The following is a 17,246-nucleotide window of genomic DNA, read 5'->3' on the forward strand; positions in this document are numbered from 1 at the left end:
TTTTCTCCATGGCACTAGACAGCCCCTTCCCCCAACTATTTCATGACAGAGCTGTCTCTCCCATTTTACTTGGATGCAGAGGTAGTTGAAATGACAATCCTTGGTTGATGGTAGAAGGTGTGATTCTGTTGGTCTCGGATTCTGTCTTTCTCTGTAACTTCATGGCCCTCCACAGTGGGGCCCACTCACAGTTCAAGACACTATCAGTTATTGCCCTCTTGTTTACATGTTGATACACTTCTTCCTGTTTATTTAATTTGAAGATTTATACTCTGTTTTCAATCGAATGATTCTCAGCATGGCCTAGAACAGCTTGTAGCAGTACACTCCCACCCCCACAACCCATCAGCTCTTAGACTGATGGCTGATGGATGAGGCTGAAGCATGTTTCCTTTGGGTTCTACAGTCCCAGGCAAGCGAACGGTTGGAATATTCTGTTGGGACGGAAAAGAAACTTCTCCTTGCAGCTTCTCCTCCTTTGTGTAATGGGTGGGACCAGGTTGGTCTTCCCCATGCCTTCATTTTCTCCCTGGAAGGCATAGGATTCAGTATCCCAGTAACTGTAGGTTTCCTATCCAATGAGAGAGGCCAGAGTACACTTTGCTTCAGTTTTGCAGTCCGAGGTCACTCTATGATGCATCCGAAAAAGTAATGCCACGGCAAAATTGCAGAGTTTAGCACAAGTTAGTCATTGTTAAAGTTCATTAAAAATAATGGGACATGACATAGTCTTAGTCATGACTAATTTTAGCTGGATTGTCTAAATTAAGATCGCTCTTCTCGATCTGTCAGCAGCCTTTGACACGGTCGATCACAACATTCTTTTAGATCGTTTAATGACCATGGGCATTCAAGGAGATGTTCTGTGTTGGTTCCGCTCTTATCTCAGCGGGAGAACCCAAAGAGTAGCATTGGGGGATGAGATCTCGGAACCGTGGCCGTTAGATTGTGGCGTGCCACAGGGCTCGATTCTTGCCCCAATGCTCTTTAACATTTACATCAAACCGTTGGGTGACTTTATTCGTAGTACGGGTCTGCAATTTCATCAGTATGCAGACGATACCCAAATCTACTTGGCCTTTAAATCTTCCCCACAGGCTGCTGCAACACAACTGACTAAAGGGCTGGAACTAATAGGGGAATGGATGTTTAAAAACAAACTGCGGCTAAACTCTGATAAAACTGAGATCCTCTTGGTAGGTGATCGGTCCAAACTAGGAATAACTCAAGTGACTTTCAGCCAAGTTTCTGTTCCCTTGAGTGACCAAGTCCGAAGTCTGGGTGTCATCCTGGACTCCCAACTGACAATGGAGGCTCAGATAGCGGCAGTTTGTTGGACTGCACTCTACCACCTGTCCCTCATTTGTAAAATCTGCCCCTATCTCCCAAAGCATCTTTTACCAACTGTAGTTAGTGCCTTGGTTCTTTCCTGTCTGGACTATTGTAATGCTCTATATGCTGGTCTCCCTTTGGGAACTTTGCGTAAGCTTCAACTCGTCCAGAATGCGGCGGCTCGACTCATAAAGGGCTGCCATAGGAGAGAACACATCACCCCAATCCTTCGGGAACTTCATTGGCTCCCGATAGTGCTGCGGGTGAAGTTTAAAATACTAGCTTTAACTTATAAGTCCTTTTTTGATGCTGGTCCGATCTATCTGAAGAACAAACTCTCTCTTCTTGGAGCAGATGGGCGGACTAGATCCTCAGCCGCTAGACTTTTTGTGGTTCCATCTGTCAGAGCGGCCATATTAAGTGGTACTAGGTCTAAAGCCTTCTCCATTGTGGCTCCCACGCTGTGGAACACTTTACCGGTTGATACTCGCCTAGCCCCTTCACTTCTGTGTTTTCGGAGGCAGCTGAAGACATGGCTCTTTGTACAGTCAGATGAATGAAATGTGCTATAGTTAGGTGGCTAAGGGGGTGGTCTGATATTGGGGTTTTTACTGTGATTAGTATTTTTATTATGTACCTGTTGATTTATATTTTGATATGTTGTTTTGTTCTATTCCTTATGTCGCCTAGAGTGACAGGCTGTCCTGTCAGATAGGCGTCGAATAAATTTTAGATAATAATAAAAAAGATAATAATAATAACAAACAACTTTTTGTCTTTACATAGTTCACGTACAAGGTTTCTTGAACTAGTATATTGTCAGTTATTTGAAAACAAGGTACCTTGCTCACCATTTGTATGGTAAAGTATCTTCACTTTCCCTGTCTCACATCCAGAATAGATTCGAATCGAACTGCTGCTGGTGTAGGTGATATATACAGACATGCTGGGATTCCCGAACGTTCACAGCCTCCTGGTTTGACCATGGTAAGTCTTATTAATAGACACCCTCTGGTGGAGATGCAATAAGTTAACCAAAATGGGTTCCAGTTCTACCGAGAGATTGTCAGTAGTAGGGTTTGTGTCTCTTTATAACCATTTAATGATAGTAGAAACTCTTAAGAAAAGGGAAGAAGATATCTGTATGTAATTTTAAAACTTCTGTTCCATTTATAGGCTATGATGGAAGCTGGTGGGAACAAAAATTCTGCATTAATGGCGAAGAAGGCTCCAACAATGCCAAAACCACAATGGCATCCCCCATGGAAGCTGTACAGAGTAAGTAGTAAATCAGTTGCAACAATGAATCTCAAGTTAAATGGAATGCTAAACATGGGCAGGCTCAAGCCTTAGGTTCAAACACTCTTCCTCCCCACTCCTGCTCCAGTGCAACCCAGAAGAAGAAGTGGAAGCATCTGCTTCCTTTCAGTCTTTAAAAAAAGGGCCAAAATAGCCAAAAAGGCTCCCAGAGCAGGTTACAAAGACAATAAGACAGTCCATGCCCTCAACCTTACCATCTTAAAAAAAATGGCACACAAGGAAAAGGAATTGGGAAGGGGAAAGAGAAAGAGGAAAAACAAATTCAGATGCAGCTTTTTAATTACAAAGAGCTGGAATAGAAACAAAAGTTGCTGGCATCTCAGCTGATGGAGTTCTCCTGCTTTCTTTCTTTCCTTCTGTGGAGCCTGATGGAATAGCTGCTGCCAGCTGACAGTTAATACAAGGAGGACTCCAATGGAATTGGTAGTAAAATGGATGGGATTTTAATATTAACTCTACACAAACTGACATTTAGTCAGACTTTATTGTTTTAAAAAAGTAAAATTTCAGTGATGTTGTAGAACGTATTGATGGCTTCCTGGAAAGTAGCACTGTCCTTAGCCCAGGATACAAATGATGGCCTCAGTCTCTGTGGGTTGGATTTAGGCCACTGTGGAGAAGAGGAGTGTCACCTTGCATAAACCAAGGGTGTTTGTTTTTGTTTGTAGGCACATATGGGAATTAAACAGCAAAGGGGGGGAGAGAGAGAGGCCAACCCCACCCCACTTCTTATTTATTTCCTTGCTTGAAATTAGCATCGGGGTGTACAACGGTGGGAGAGAAGAGATGCCAACAACAGTATTCGATTGTTACATTTTTCTATGTTGGGTATTTACTGAATGTTTGTGATCTGTATCACATTGCCAAAACATAGTCTCTAACCTGAACAACAGATTATGTTATTCTCTATGATTTACTTATTTATTTATTTATTGCATTTGTATACCACCCCATAGCCGAAGCTCTCTGGGCAGTTTACAATTAAAAACACTAAAAACAAATATACAAATTTCAAACACATATTTTAAAAACAATTTAAAACACAATTTTAAAATTTAAAACAATATAAAAACAAATTAAAACACGTGCTAAAATGCCTGGGAGAAGAGGAAAGTCTTGACCTGGCGCCAAAAAGATAACAGTGTTGGCGCCAGGCGCGCCTTGTCAACAAAAAACATTCCATAATTTGGGGGTCACCACTGAGAAGGCCCTCTCGGTTGTTGCCAGACTCCCAGCTTCCCTTGGAGTAGGTACCCGGAGGACGCCCTTGGATGTTGAGCATAGTGTACGGATGGGTGTGTGTCGGGAGAGGCGTTCCATCAGATATTGTGGTCCTAAGCCGTCTAAGGCTTTATAGGTTAAAACCAGCACCTTGACTCCAGCTCGGAAACATACAGGCATCCAATACAAGCGGGCCCGAATCGGTTTTATATGTTTGAACCATCTGGTCCCTGTTACCAATCTGGCCGCTGCATTTTGCACAACCTGCAGCTTCTGAACCATCTTCAAAGGCAGCCCCACATAGAGCACATTGCAGTAATCTAACTTGGAGGTTACCACAGCATGGACAACTGAAGCCAGGTTATCCCTGTCCAGTTAGGGGCATAGCTGAGCCACCAACCGAAGTTGGTAAAAGGCACTCCATGCCACCGAGGCTACCTGAGCCTCAAGTGACAGAGATGGTTCTAAGAGAACTCCCAAGCTACAAACCTGCTCCTTCAGGGGGAGTGCAACCCCATCCAGGACAGGTTGGACATCCACCATCTGGTCAGAAGAACCACCCACTAGCAGCATCTCAGCCTTGTCTGGATTGAGCCTCAGTTTGTTAGCCCTCATCCAGTCCATTGTCGCAGCCAGGCACTGGTTCAGCACATTGACAGCCTCAGCTGAAGAAGATGAAAAGGAGAAATAGAGCTGCGTGTCATCAGCATACTGATGGCAACGCACTCTAAAGCTCCAGATGACCCACCCAATGGTTTCATGTAGATGTTGAACAGCATGGGGACAGAACTGACCCCTGCGGAACCCCATACTGGAGAGTCCAGGGTGCCAAGTAATGTTCCCCAAGCACCACCTTCTGGAAGTGACCTGCAAGTGGAGTGGAACCACCACCATGCAGTCCCTCCCATTCCCAACTCTGCCAGTCTTCCCAGAAGGATTCCATGGTCGATGGTATCGAAAGCTGCTGAGAGATCAAGGAGAATCAACAGAGTCACACTCCTCCTGTCTCTCTCCCGACAGAGGTCATCATACAGGGCGACCAAGGCTGTTTCCGTGCCAAAACTAGGCCTCAAACCCGACTGAAATGGATCCAGTTAATCGGTCTCATCCAAGAGTGTCTGGAGCTGGCCTGTCACCACTCGTTCCAGGACCTTGCCCAGGAATGGAACATTTGCCACCGGCCTATAGTTATTAAGATTTTCTGGGTCCAGGGAGGATCTCTTCAGGAGTGGTCTCACTACTGCCTCTTTCAGGCAACCAGGGACCATCCCCTCTCGCAGAGAGGCATTAATCACTTCCCTGGTCCAGCCGACTGTTCCATCCCTGCTAGCTTTTATTAGCCAAGAAGGGCAAGGATCCAGCACAGAAGTGGTTGCACGAACCTGTCCAAACACTTCGTCAACATCCTCAAGCTGCACCAACTGAAACTCATCCAAGAAATCGGGACAAGACTGTGCTCTGGATACCTCGCTTGATTCACCTGCTATAACACTGGAATCTAAGTCCTGGCAGATGCTGAAGATTTTATCCTGGAAGTGCCTAGCAAATTCATTACAGCGGGCCTCAGATGGTTCTACCATGTCCCTGGCGCCAGCGTGTAATAGCTCCCAGACAGTTCTGAAGAGCTCCGCTGGGCGCCACATTGATGATTTGATAGTGGCAGCAAAATACTGTTGTTGTTTTTTGCTGCCCTCACTGCCCCTAAATACAGGTTACCATAGGCACTTACCAGTGTATAATTGCATCCACCAGGAATTCGTCTCCATCTGCACTCAAGCCGTCTCCTATATTGTTTCATCGCTCTCAGCTCTGGGGTATACCATGTAGCCTTATGGGCTGTACACAGGAGAGAGCGCTCAGGAGCAATCATGTCAACCGCCCAGGTCATTTCTGTATTCCATAGTTCAACCAGGGTTTCGACAGGAGCGCCAGCCCTATCAGCTAGAAAACTCCCCAGAGCCCTTTGGAAACCATCCGGATCCATTAGTCTCTGGGGGCGGACCAATTTAATAGGTCCCCCACCCTTGCAGGGGGGGGAAAGCCGCTGTAAGTCTAAACTTCAGTAAGCAGATCAAAACAATAAACAGTGAGTTAGCTGACACAGAACTGGCAAATTGGGTATAGCTCTGAAGGAAGATGTATAAGCAAAACTCCCTTGTTACATAGGTGGTCATAAGTTGTGTATAACTGAAAAAGCAATAAATGTTGCTATTATCTTTAAGAGTCAGTCTTGTAACAATTGCAGGTTATCAGTGGACACTTGGGCTGGGTGAGATGTATTGCAGTCGAACCAGGAAATCAGTGGTTTGTTACTGGCTCTGCTGACAGAACTATAAAGGTAAGAGATCAAAGAACTGATAAATTATGGTCTAGTGACATTGATTATCTTCTACATACTGTTAGGCTGGACTGCTTAGGAAACATTTAACATTGTCTTTTTTTCTGCTCTCCAAAATTTTAGTTGTACTAGTGTGCCAAAACTAGAATTAGTATTAAAATTGGTTTTTCTGACTTTCTTATTCCATGCGGGAATAGATTTTATGTGCTAGTAAGGTCTTTGAGATGTTGGCCTCAGTTAAATTGGCAAACTTTGATGTCTGATTTTGCAAGATCATAAAATGTTTTCTTCTCTTGCTACAGATCTGGGACCTTGCTAGTGGCAAACTGAAACTGTCTTTGACAGGACATATTAGTACAGTTCGAGGTGTAATAGTGAGTGCAAGGAGTCCATATCTCTTCTCTTGTGGAGAAGATAAACAGGTGAAATGTTGGGATCTTGAATATAATAAGGTAAGCTAAGCACATTGGCAGCAGCTGAAATCTTATCAGTAATTTAAAGATTATATATTCATAGAACATACTATTTTAACAAATACGTTTTATGTCTAGGTTATTAGGCATTACCATGGTCACTTAAGTGCTGTGTATGGCTTGGATTTGCACCCAACAATAGATGTGCTTGTAACATGTAGTAGAGATTCAACAGCACGTGTAAGTAAAACAGGAATGTTTAAGATGTATTTAAGCTGTTTTCTTTTTTAAGATAATGCTCAAATAGATTTCCTGTCACTAGCCACTTCTGCTTCCATTTCAAAAGCTACAAGTCTTGCTAACTCTCTCTGATTTAGGGTATGCTTGTATCAAATATGAATCATATATTGAAGGCTGAAACTCAGCCTTTGCCTGAACAGGCAGATAAGGTGATCTATAGTTTCTATGCAGACAAATCTGGGTATACCACTTTGTGTGAATATTTGCTGCGACTACGTGTGTGCAGAGCTGCTTCTGTAGTTACTGGAAAATACAATTCTTTACACTAGACAATATATATGTTATACTTATTTTTTCTGCACAAATACTGTCACCATGTAGGAAAAATGGTCTATGTGTGAAGCACTTCTTAGAGGTAGAGGCATACATGTTACTGCTTGCTTCGAGTTTCCTGACCCTTTAGCATTTGACTGGTAGCTTTGTTTCTTGGTCTGTTTGATTCATGGGCATTAGGGTGGGTTGCAGTGGATACAAAGATGCAAATTAAAGTTTTGAAAGCTGCCTGTGACATAAGACATACGGCTTGGACTGCAGTTGAGTTTTTTATTTGCCATAATGGAATATAGAAGTTATGAAATTATTTAAGGCAGTGATTAATAAATGATGGGTTTCAGTGGTCCAAGGAATGTTTGATGAGAGAAGATCAAGCTACTAAGAGGAAATACTGGAACTAATAGGTGAGCAGAAGAAGAGTTGGCTTTCCAGATAAGGAGAATCCTGGGTGATAAGTACTTTTATACATACACTTGGAATGTACTTGTCATTTAATTATACAAAAAAGGTTATAAAAGGAGTGTATGCATGATAAGTTGTTTAGCCTGTGATAGTTGACGGTGTACTTATAACTGAAATTTGTTTTTAATCTCATTAGATTTGGGATGTGAGGACAAAAGCTAGTGTGCACACATTGATAGGACACACAAATGCGGTGGCAACAGTGAAGTGCCAAGCAGCAGAACCACAGATTATCACAGGTATAGTGGATGTTGTTTATCAAAGAGGAATACCACACATAGAGTATATTCAGCTGTTCACTGTTATAGTCAGCTGGAGTATAACGGAGGACAACTAAGTGTTCAGTGCCCAGAATCCATTTAGAGAGCCAGAAAACCACTACTGATTTACAACGATACAGTGAATTATAGAGGGTACAATATGTAGCACATTTTGCTACTTGTGAAATTTCTAATAACACACTAGCACGGGGAGTTCTTACAATGTGCTGGTGAGAGGTAATCCACTGACAAATAGAACCTGTTTATTTAAAAATGTATATACTGCAAAAGGTGAAAAGTCCCTTTCAGAAAGGCAGCTCCTTGGCGCTTTGCAGGTTTATCCATTGAATAAGCTGCTGAAGTCTTCAGGCCATTAAAATGCAATTAGGACAACCTTTGATACATATAGAGAGGCAATGTGGTGTAGTGGTTAAGGTGCTGGACTACGACCTGGGAGACCAGGGTTCGAATCCCCACACAGCAATGAAGCTCACTGGGTGATCCTGGGCCAGTCACTGCCTCTCAGCCTCAGAGGAAGGCAATGGTAAACCACCTCTGAATACTGCTTACCATGAAAACCCTATTCATAGGGTCACCATAAGTCGGGATCGACTTGAAGGCAGTCCATTTTTCCATTTTTTTAAACACATATGATTAATGCCTTCTCTGCAGGGATTCTCAAAACTGGGGTTGAAATTGTGAATTTGGAAGCACAACAAAATTGGAGTATGTGATTCTGTAATAGAGGTGAGGAACCTTTTCTGGCTGGTGGGTCAGATTCCTATCTACCCACCCTTGGTCACCCACCTGTCAATATGACATCAGGTGATCAACATCAGATGATACTATGCTTTGAAGCCCTGACTCTCAGAACTTCAAAGCTCAGCACAGGGCTGTTTGAAAGGCCATTTGCAAACAGCTCTGTGCTGCTCTTTCAACCTCAGAAAACTGGAGGTTTAGCAGGATTTCAGCTGTTGAAAGGGGGACAAATCCTACTCAGTTATGGTGCACACTCTTATTCTGATTAGGGGAACTGGTGCACACAGTCAAAGCTCAGTGTGGAACTATTCGAAAGCCCTTTTGCGAACAGCCCAGCACTGCTTTTTTAACCTCCAAAAACAAGATTCAAAGAGCAGTATGGGTTTAGCATTGTGGAGATGTTTGCAAAAAGTCTTTCAAACTGACCTTTGGCTGCACTACCAGCTCATTTGCAGTGAACAGGTGCACACAGCCAAACTGAGCAGCTGATAAGCAGGGGTTAAATCCTACTGCTTCCACCAGTTGTGTTCACTAGTTCACAGCAAGATACTTATACTATGTATAGTTCCCAGTATATTAATACGATTCATATACCTTTCTAAAAGTGTTTGCTTTTTATTGCAGGAAGTCATGATACTACTATACGACTCTGGGACTTAGTGGCAGGAAAAACACGGGCCACTTTAACAAATCACAAGAAATCAGTACGAGCAGTAGTACTGCATCCAAGACAGTAAGATGTCTTCAGAGTTTTTTCCTATGCTATTATAGTATGATTATATGGAGGAAATATAATTATAACTACAATAATATAAATATATAATGTTGAAGAAAGTGACAAATTAAAATGTTAATTGGATATAGTCATCTTTGGTTAACTGGGCTTTGAATACTTACTAATGTACACCTTGTTACAGGTACACATTTGCATCTGGATCCCCAGATAACATTAAACAGTGGAAATTTCCTGATGGAAACTTTATTCAAAATCTTTCTGGTCATAGTGCTATTATCAATACACTAGCTGTGAATTCAGATGGAGTTCTGGTTTCTGGAGGTAAGTGATAACTTTGCAAGTATCTTGAATAGGAAGAATTCTCTTTCTCTGTCATTCACTGTAACACACCCTATATAGGTCTGCCTTGTGCAGACTGTTTGGAAATTTTGATTCAGAAGTCACCAGCCCACTTTGACCCCACAAACATAGAACACTAGTGTTGAAAGAAGTTGGCTTCCAGATGCTATTCAAAATTCTGGTTTTTACTTTAAAGCAGGGGTTCCCAAACTGTGGTCAATGGACCAGTGGTCTGCAGCACCTCTGTGGATTTGTTGTTGAAGATGGGAGATGGCACATTCACTGCACCTAATCTATTGATTTTTTTAATTATGGTTTTATTGCTTTTTTATTTTTTATATTGTATTACAGTTTGAATTCTATGGAACCTACAATTGCTACAACAGGCAGAAAAATCATTAAGTAGTCCACCAAGAGCCTCAGCAGTGGTCCGTGGGGGGAAAAGTTTGGGAACCACTGCTTTAGGGCCATAAATGACGTTGACCCAAGTATCTTTGGGGAGGAGTCCTTGTTCCAAATCCCACCATTACACAAAGTCTGGTGGAAATGAGCAACAAGGTCTTCTTAGTGGTGGCACCTGTGTATTAATATAGACCACAGATGACAAGCATGATCCTAAGAGACATTTCCCCTTTTTTCTTACTTAAGAGGAAATGCCTCTTCTAAAATGATGGTAGCTATGGCATATGCATGCTCATCTGAAAACACTGTATACTTGCTTCAGAACTTTCACCCCTGTGCAAACTTATTTTGCACAAATTAATTAATTGTCATGCTGCAATCTTTTCACACTTTTCTAGGAGTAAGCTCCATTGAACTTAATGTGGCTTACTTATGATTGTATACAAGCACAGGATTGTGCTGTTAGGCCTGTTGAACAGGAATGAATCGCTATTATGATATGCAGCGTAAGTCTGTTTTTATAATTAAGATGTTAATGTGAATTTGACATATTAACTTTGTCCGTATGTTGAATTGTAAAGCAGTGTTAACACTGAGTTTGTTTTTCAGCTGACAATGGCACAATGCATCTTTGGGATTGGAGAACTGGGTATAACTTCCAGAGGGTGCATGCAGCTGTACAGCCTGGCTCATTGGACAGTGAATCTGGAATATTTGCTTGTGCATTTGATATGTCTGAAAGCAGACTGCTTACTGCTGAAGCTGATAAAACTATTAAAGTCTACAGAGAAGATGATACAGCGGTATGGAGAAGCATGTTCTTTTAAGCCATGTATTTTATATAGAAAGCTAGGTTTTATGATACTGTTAGGACAAATATATTCTGGAAGTATAATCCCCAAACAATGCTTATTGCTGGATTGATTACCTATTATCTAAACTTGGGCAGCAGGCCTCCTTCATCAACTGTAAACATCTCATGGGATGGGGAAAATATTATTTAAAACAGTCATTATAAATAGAGGCCAATTAGGTTGCTTGGCTGTAACTTTCCAACAACAATAAAATTAAAAATGATTTCTAATTGCATATTTCAGTCTGAACAGGGTAGATGTTTAAAATTGATAAAATGGTATAATGTGCATTTATTCAGAGTACATGTGTGCGATAGAAAAGAGTTGATATTAGTGTCACAAGGTTGTAAAAGTATGTGTGGAGGTGGAAATGGCTGCTCCATTTTAAAAGCAGACAAGTATTTTGTTAGCCACATGGGTTATCTGCTACACTTTCAGTGCAATCCTATGCATATCTACTCAGAAGGAACTTACTTCTAGATATATGTGTATAGGCTTGCACCCTATCTTTGTAGGGCAGAGTATGGCTGCATTGTTGATTCCAACATAAGACCAACATGGCAGTAACATTCTCTCACACATTGTCTCTTCCCCTGTACATTAAACTGTGCTTGTTTTACAGCAGAGAAAATCACTCTTGGACTATTTATTGGCAATCTTTGATCCAATGCAAAATTTTCAGTTGCTTTGTTTTTTATTAATTTTCAAACAAAAGCTTGTTACTGCATTTCTAGGTTGATGGTATGGTGCACTTCATACTGACCCACTTCAGTGTGACCATGCATTATTAAGATAAACTTTTCTCTTAAATAATATAGAGTTGATCCATAAACAAATACACCCGTGTCCTCTTTGTCTCCACACCTTTGATGCATTTCGGTGTACGTGAAAATTGACAGCGCATGAAGGATATAGACACTGAAGATTTGGCATCAATTTCCTCATCAGCTGGAAACTAACCGAATGGGCTAGAACGGTTATTTCAGCTTAAACACACCATTTGTAAAATGGAACTAGTGGCATATCTCACAAGGCCTTTCTCTGGATAAATTCTAGTGTTTATGGGCAGATGTGAAAAGGAACATATAGAGTGATATCCAGTGTTGGATCCAATCTGTCAGTGGAGAGGGCATTGTTGGATGTTACCCATAATATTATTTATCATTATTATTATTTATTACATTTGTATACTGCCCCATAGCCAAAGCTTTCTGGGTGGTTTAGAACAATTAAAACATTAAAAACAAATATACAAATTTAAAAACACTTTTTAAAAAAGCAATTTAAAAACACATGCTAAAATGCCTGGGAGAAGAGGAAAGTCTTGACCTGGCGCCGAAAAGATAACAGCGTTGGCGCCAGGCACACCTCATCAGAAAGATCATTCCATAATTTGGGGGCCACCACTGAGAAAGCCCTCTCCCTTGTTGCCATCCTCCAAGCTTCCCTCAGAGTAGGCACCCAGAGGAGGGCCTTTGATGCTGAGCGTAGTGTACGGGTTGGTTCGTGTCGGGAGAGGCGTTCCATCAGGTATTTGTATGTTTATTAATATTGAGCCAAAGCCCTCCTGTTGATGGCAGTATTTTTCATATTTTCCTCTTAGACTAACTTTGTTGTGCCAGCTTTTAAAGTATGACTTCAGAATCAAATTCACTGATGTTGATCATACCAAATTCTAATTTTCACAAGATGTAGTTGAATCAGGCTAGAATTCCAATCTGTGGTTTTTTTTAATATTTCTAGACTGAAGAAACTCATCCTGTCAGCTGGAAACCAGAAATCATCAAGAGAAAACGATTTTAATGAGAATCTACCTGAATAGCTGTGCCATAATCCTAACTCTGATGACAAAGCCTGAACTCTGCTAAAGTCATTGCTTTGTTTAGTTTGCATTTTTTATATTATATATGGCTTCCCCCTTGGACTTTATCCTCTCTCTGATCCCAGGGAATCAGCTGAAGCTGTTATACACATCTGAAGAAGTGAAAGTTTGTTTAATAAAATGGTAATGTGCTGATGATCTGTATGCATGTCATTCTGTGTGGGCAGAAAGTAATATGAATCTCTTCTGCTCTTTTCTTGTATTCTCTTTCCCTCCTTTGATGGAAAAGTATATATTTAATTTTGAAGAAGTCCTTCCACCTCCTGCTTAAGAAAAAGCCTCTTCTATTTGGTACTTTATCCTAGAACACCAAATAGTAAAACTGTCAAGGAGGGGGAAAAGCCACTGTAGTAATGATTTATGTCCTTAATACAATGTGCTATTTTGTTGAGCTGTAATGCAATAAAAGATAAATTTCTTTTCCAGTTTGTTTTTAGGCTTTAACAACTAAAATACCGAACTAAACTGTGCTGTTATGTTGTGTGTGTGTGTGGTTCTGTTTTAAGTCATGGTTTTAGTTTTGCCCATCTCATACCTGAATTTTGTTTAAAATTTTACTCTTAAAACATTTTCCGATGTGTGTCTTTCCGTTTTTTCCATTCTCCATTAGCAAACTGTTTAAAATGCCAGTATGACATTCCACAAAAGAGGTAGAATAGCAACTCTGAAATGACACATGCTTTTTGGATGGAATCAAAATAGCCTTGTGAGCAAGTGGGAAATGCTTCCGCATATGATGGGATGGGTTACCAGTTTTGCTTTCTGACTGCAGTACTTCACATGGCATTGAATTCTGCTCTGGTGGGTCCTGTGACTTTCAGGTACAATTTTTCAGAGAGTGTGAGGGGCATTTGAAATAACTTGCTAGAAAAGCCACTGTGTGCTAAGAATTCCTTTGGATTGTGCCAACAACTTGGAGAGCATTCCCAAGATGCACAGAAACTCGTACGTTGCCATTTAATTGCTCTGTTTCCATTCTTACACAAGGTTTTATAAAACATGGGTTGGATATCTTGTAGCACCTTCACTCATGTTGTTCTAATAGCACCAATAAGACCATATATTAGATACCTATCTACATAGAAATTTAATATTGCCAGTGATATATTTAGTTTGTCATATCGATTGCTATCCACCTAATTCCGTAAAATCTCCAAAACGAGGGATGAGTATGTTGTCATTAATTTATGCAGGAACTGTACATTTTGGAGACATGTTTAATTGCAGATAAGATGTACTGCAGATATGTGCTAATGTAATTATGCTGTAGGTTTTTTAAAAAAGCTTTGACCTCTTGAAATAGCTTTAATGTTTCCTTGATAATCTGACTAATGGTGTATGTGCTAATCTTAAACACACTGAAGCTGTGGTCCAAAGCATGAATACGTAGAGGTAACTTATGGAGACTTAATTCCAAATAGACATGTTTAGGATTTGGGGTACAATTCTCATTGAAACAAATGGGATTGCTCTGCATCTGTAGGGGCTATAATTCTAAAAACAGCTCATTTAGTAGGTCTCTTCTGTATGCACTCGATATTGTCTGCTCATGGAAGGAACGATCTGACAGCTCACGTTAGTATTGTATGAGAGAGAATGGAATTAAAATACATTTTACTGCTTGTAGAAGCATACAATCTGCTATAGAAGCTACCTATTTTATCGTTCTCATGCAACCTGTTGTACAAAGATTTGCAAAACAGTGCTAAAGGCTGTTTTCATTAGGTTCACAGTTCTTCAGATCCAACCCAATGTAGCTTTACTTAGGAAACAATTGCTTGTAATATATTGAGCGATTGGATACTAATCTTTTAACTAATATTGGTTGCATTCCAGCTGGAAAGACTATAGTTTGTTGATTGCCATTTGGCTGGTGTACTTGGTATCAAATCAATTTATGGTAGGGTTTCAGAAAGTAACTATATTTTACATACTGTTGGGACTCTGCTTCAGAACTATTAGCCTGAGCCTGTACTTGGAGCAAAGTCAAAATCTTTGTTCTGTGCAAGCAGAAGCCCCCAAGCGCGTGTGTATGTGCACACACACATTTTTTTAAGCACTCTGCTGGGCGTAATTCTGCTCTCCTGGTAGGGAGAATTTGAGGAGTCAATTTAGGACTGAGACTGATAAATATGGTGGCCTGGAAACCTAAATCGCTCGGAAGGCATGGATTTCTAGTTTGTAGCTGCTTGGCTTTCCCAAGAGGCTTGCTAAACAAGTCACAGCAGTCATTTAGCCTGCAACTGACCAACAAACATTACCAGTGATTGAGACACTAAAAAGCCAGAAAAGTCCAGACCAGGAACTCACTGCTGATCGTAACTGCAAGCTGGTTGCTTGTGCCAATGTAAAAATGTACCAGTTCTTTGAAATACTTTTAATTAAGAAGTCTTACAGATATGTTGTGAAAGGTCAGCTGCACAATTATGACATTTAATAGAACAATATCATTTGTTAGGATCAGATTGAGAGTCATAATGATGAAGGCCTCATTTCAGAGAGAAATCTGCACTGCCAACACAGCAGTTTATAGAGTTAGTCAATTGTTGTGTTTAGGGTGATGGGACAGGACTCTGGGACATGGAAAATAGTTTTGAGTTACACTGAGTAATAGTCATACTTAAGTAAACCTACTAAAATCAAATTAAGTCAATTGATTTCAGTGGGTTTATTCTGATTATGACTTGGTTAGAAATAGCAGCTTGTAACAGAACTACCTTTGCAACCATTACTGAATGAATGATGTCTTGTAGGTGTGTAATAGAAGAGCTATTGCCATTTACAAATTCAGCCTAGAACAGTTTGGAAAGAATATGAGGTGTAAAAATCTTGGGCGGACGTGCTGTACCATAAATTGTCCTTCAGACTGAAAACAATTTTTTTAACCAAACTAATATTAAAACAAGCTTCATATGGTTAGACCTACTGACACAAGGAGTACATTCAATATTACAAGTATGTCCACACATTTCATGAAGTTTAGAAGCAGAAAAGCTCTTTGTCCTTGCCACATTATGTATAGGAAAAATGCAACTAATATTCCTATATAGTTAAATAATGTTATAACTGCTGTCAGTAGTAGCTTTCACAAGGAACTAAGTGGTTCAAATGTAGGCCTGAGGGAGAAAGGACAGCACAGATGCTAGAGAGCAGTTTTTATTTATTTGGATCTTTAATTAGTATTTTCATTACTTAGTTATATTTACATTCACACTGTGAAATGTGATGATTAGAACAATGATTTTCCCCCATAGTAGTTTGACACCATGGCTAGGAGAGTCATGCCTGCTAGGTAAAGATGTCCCTAGAAATATGAAGGATTATGGCTGCAATCCTAAGCACACTTAACAAGGAAGGAAGCGCCATTAGACACAGTGGAACTTCCTTACATTTGCATAGGATGGAGCTGTAAAGCGAAGGGATCACCGAACCAGTGTCAAACAAGTGGTGGAACAGGAAAACGCAGTTGGCTTTAGTAAACTATGAATCTTGCCCATGTTGGTACTTAGCAATTTATTTCAGATCATGTGTGTGGAGGACATCTTTGATGCTTTTTTCTTAATGATGGAAGCTTAGAAACCAAGAAGACTCCATGTTACTTGAGAGTCAGATCCTGTTCAGAGTGTTTCAAATTGGAATTGGAACTCTGATAACTCCCTTTTTTTTGGTGGAATGCACTGTTCTGAGTGTGTAAAATCATTCCCATTTGAGTTAAATGGGGTTTGGGGTTTTATATTGTGTATAACTAGGAAGGAAATCACTTTTCTTGTAACCTAATTGCAAGTTTTATGTGACTGGCTATGATGATAATTGGTTTGCTGTACATTAAAGCATGCACTGCAAATTAGAGTAAGAATGTTATCATTTGTTAATGGAAGACTAGGCAACAAAACGTAAGTATTTTAGAGTTTTAAATAAAATATTGAGTATTCTTTGCAACTTATGAATAAAATTTTAATTACAGAAGACTATGTTTCTGTACATTCAATTAATTTATTGTGTTTGTGTGCAGACCCATGTCATGGTGCATTGTAAATAATGTAGGATATGAGCTGACAGTCAGGGATGTGCAATTTGTTTCAGGGGAAAAGGTTTTGTATTTCTTTAAATTGATGTAAACATGGAGGTTTGGATCCCAAGCATCATTCAACTTGCTTCCCATATTGGAAGGGGTCTTTGGACTTTTATTTCTCTTAACAGCAGCAACTGTACAGCATGGAAAACTTATTGCAAAACTCTGCAGCTTGTGATCATGGCATCAGATCTGCTGTTCAAATGAATCTACCTGAAACTTCTCTAGGTACCTACCCGAACAAGATATCTTATTTCAGGAACATGTACAGCCCCCCCCCCCA

The 17,246-nt window shown here is 40.4% G+C and overlaps 1 protein-coding gene across 1 annotated transcript in view; it reads left to right on the forward strand.

Annotated features, from left to right (window-relative positions):
- The window catches only part of PLRG1 (pleiotropic regulator 1), a 35,930-nt gene extending 19,073 nt beyond the window's left edge, over positions 1-16,857 (forward strand). The window contains exons 6-15 of the mRNA XM_061584514.1: positions 2,229-2,319; positions 2,509-2,610; positions 6,119-6,211; positions 6,514-6,663; positions 6,763-6,864; positions 7,796-7,898; positions 9,303-9,411; positions 9,596-9,735; positions 10,765-10,958; positions 12,753-16,857. Of these exons, the coding sequence (XP_061440498.1) occupies positions 2,229-2,319; positions 2,509-2,610; positions 6,119-6,211; positions 6,514-6,663; positions 6,763-6,864; positions 7,796-7,898; positions 9,303-9,411; positions 9,596-9,735; positions 10,765-10,958; positions 12,753-12,812 (1,144 nt within the window). The 3' untranslated portion in view covers positions 12,813-16,857. The remainder of the gene's footprint in view (positions 1-2,228; positions 2,320-2,508; positions 2,611-6,118; positions 6,212-6,513; positions 6,664-6,762; positions 6,865-7,795; positions 7,899-9,302; positions 9,412-9,595; positions 9,736-10,764; positions 10,959-12,752) is intronic.
- The last annotated feature ends 389 nt before the right edge of the window (positions 16,858-17,246 follow it).

The sequence above is a fragment of the Rhineura floridana genome, chromosome 9 (genome assembly GCF_030035675.1).
Source record: "Rhineura floridana isolate rRhiFlo1 chromosome 9, rRhiFlo1.hap2, whole genome shotgun sequence".
Taxonomy (NCBI): domain Eukaryota; kingdom Metazoa; phylum Chordata; class Lepidosauria; order Squamata; family Rhineuridae; genus Rhineura; species Rhineura floridana.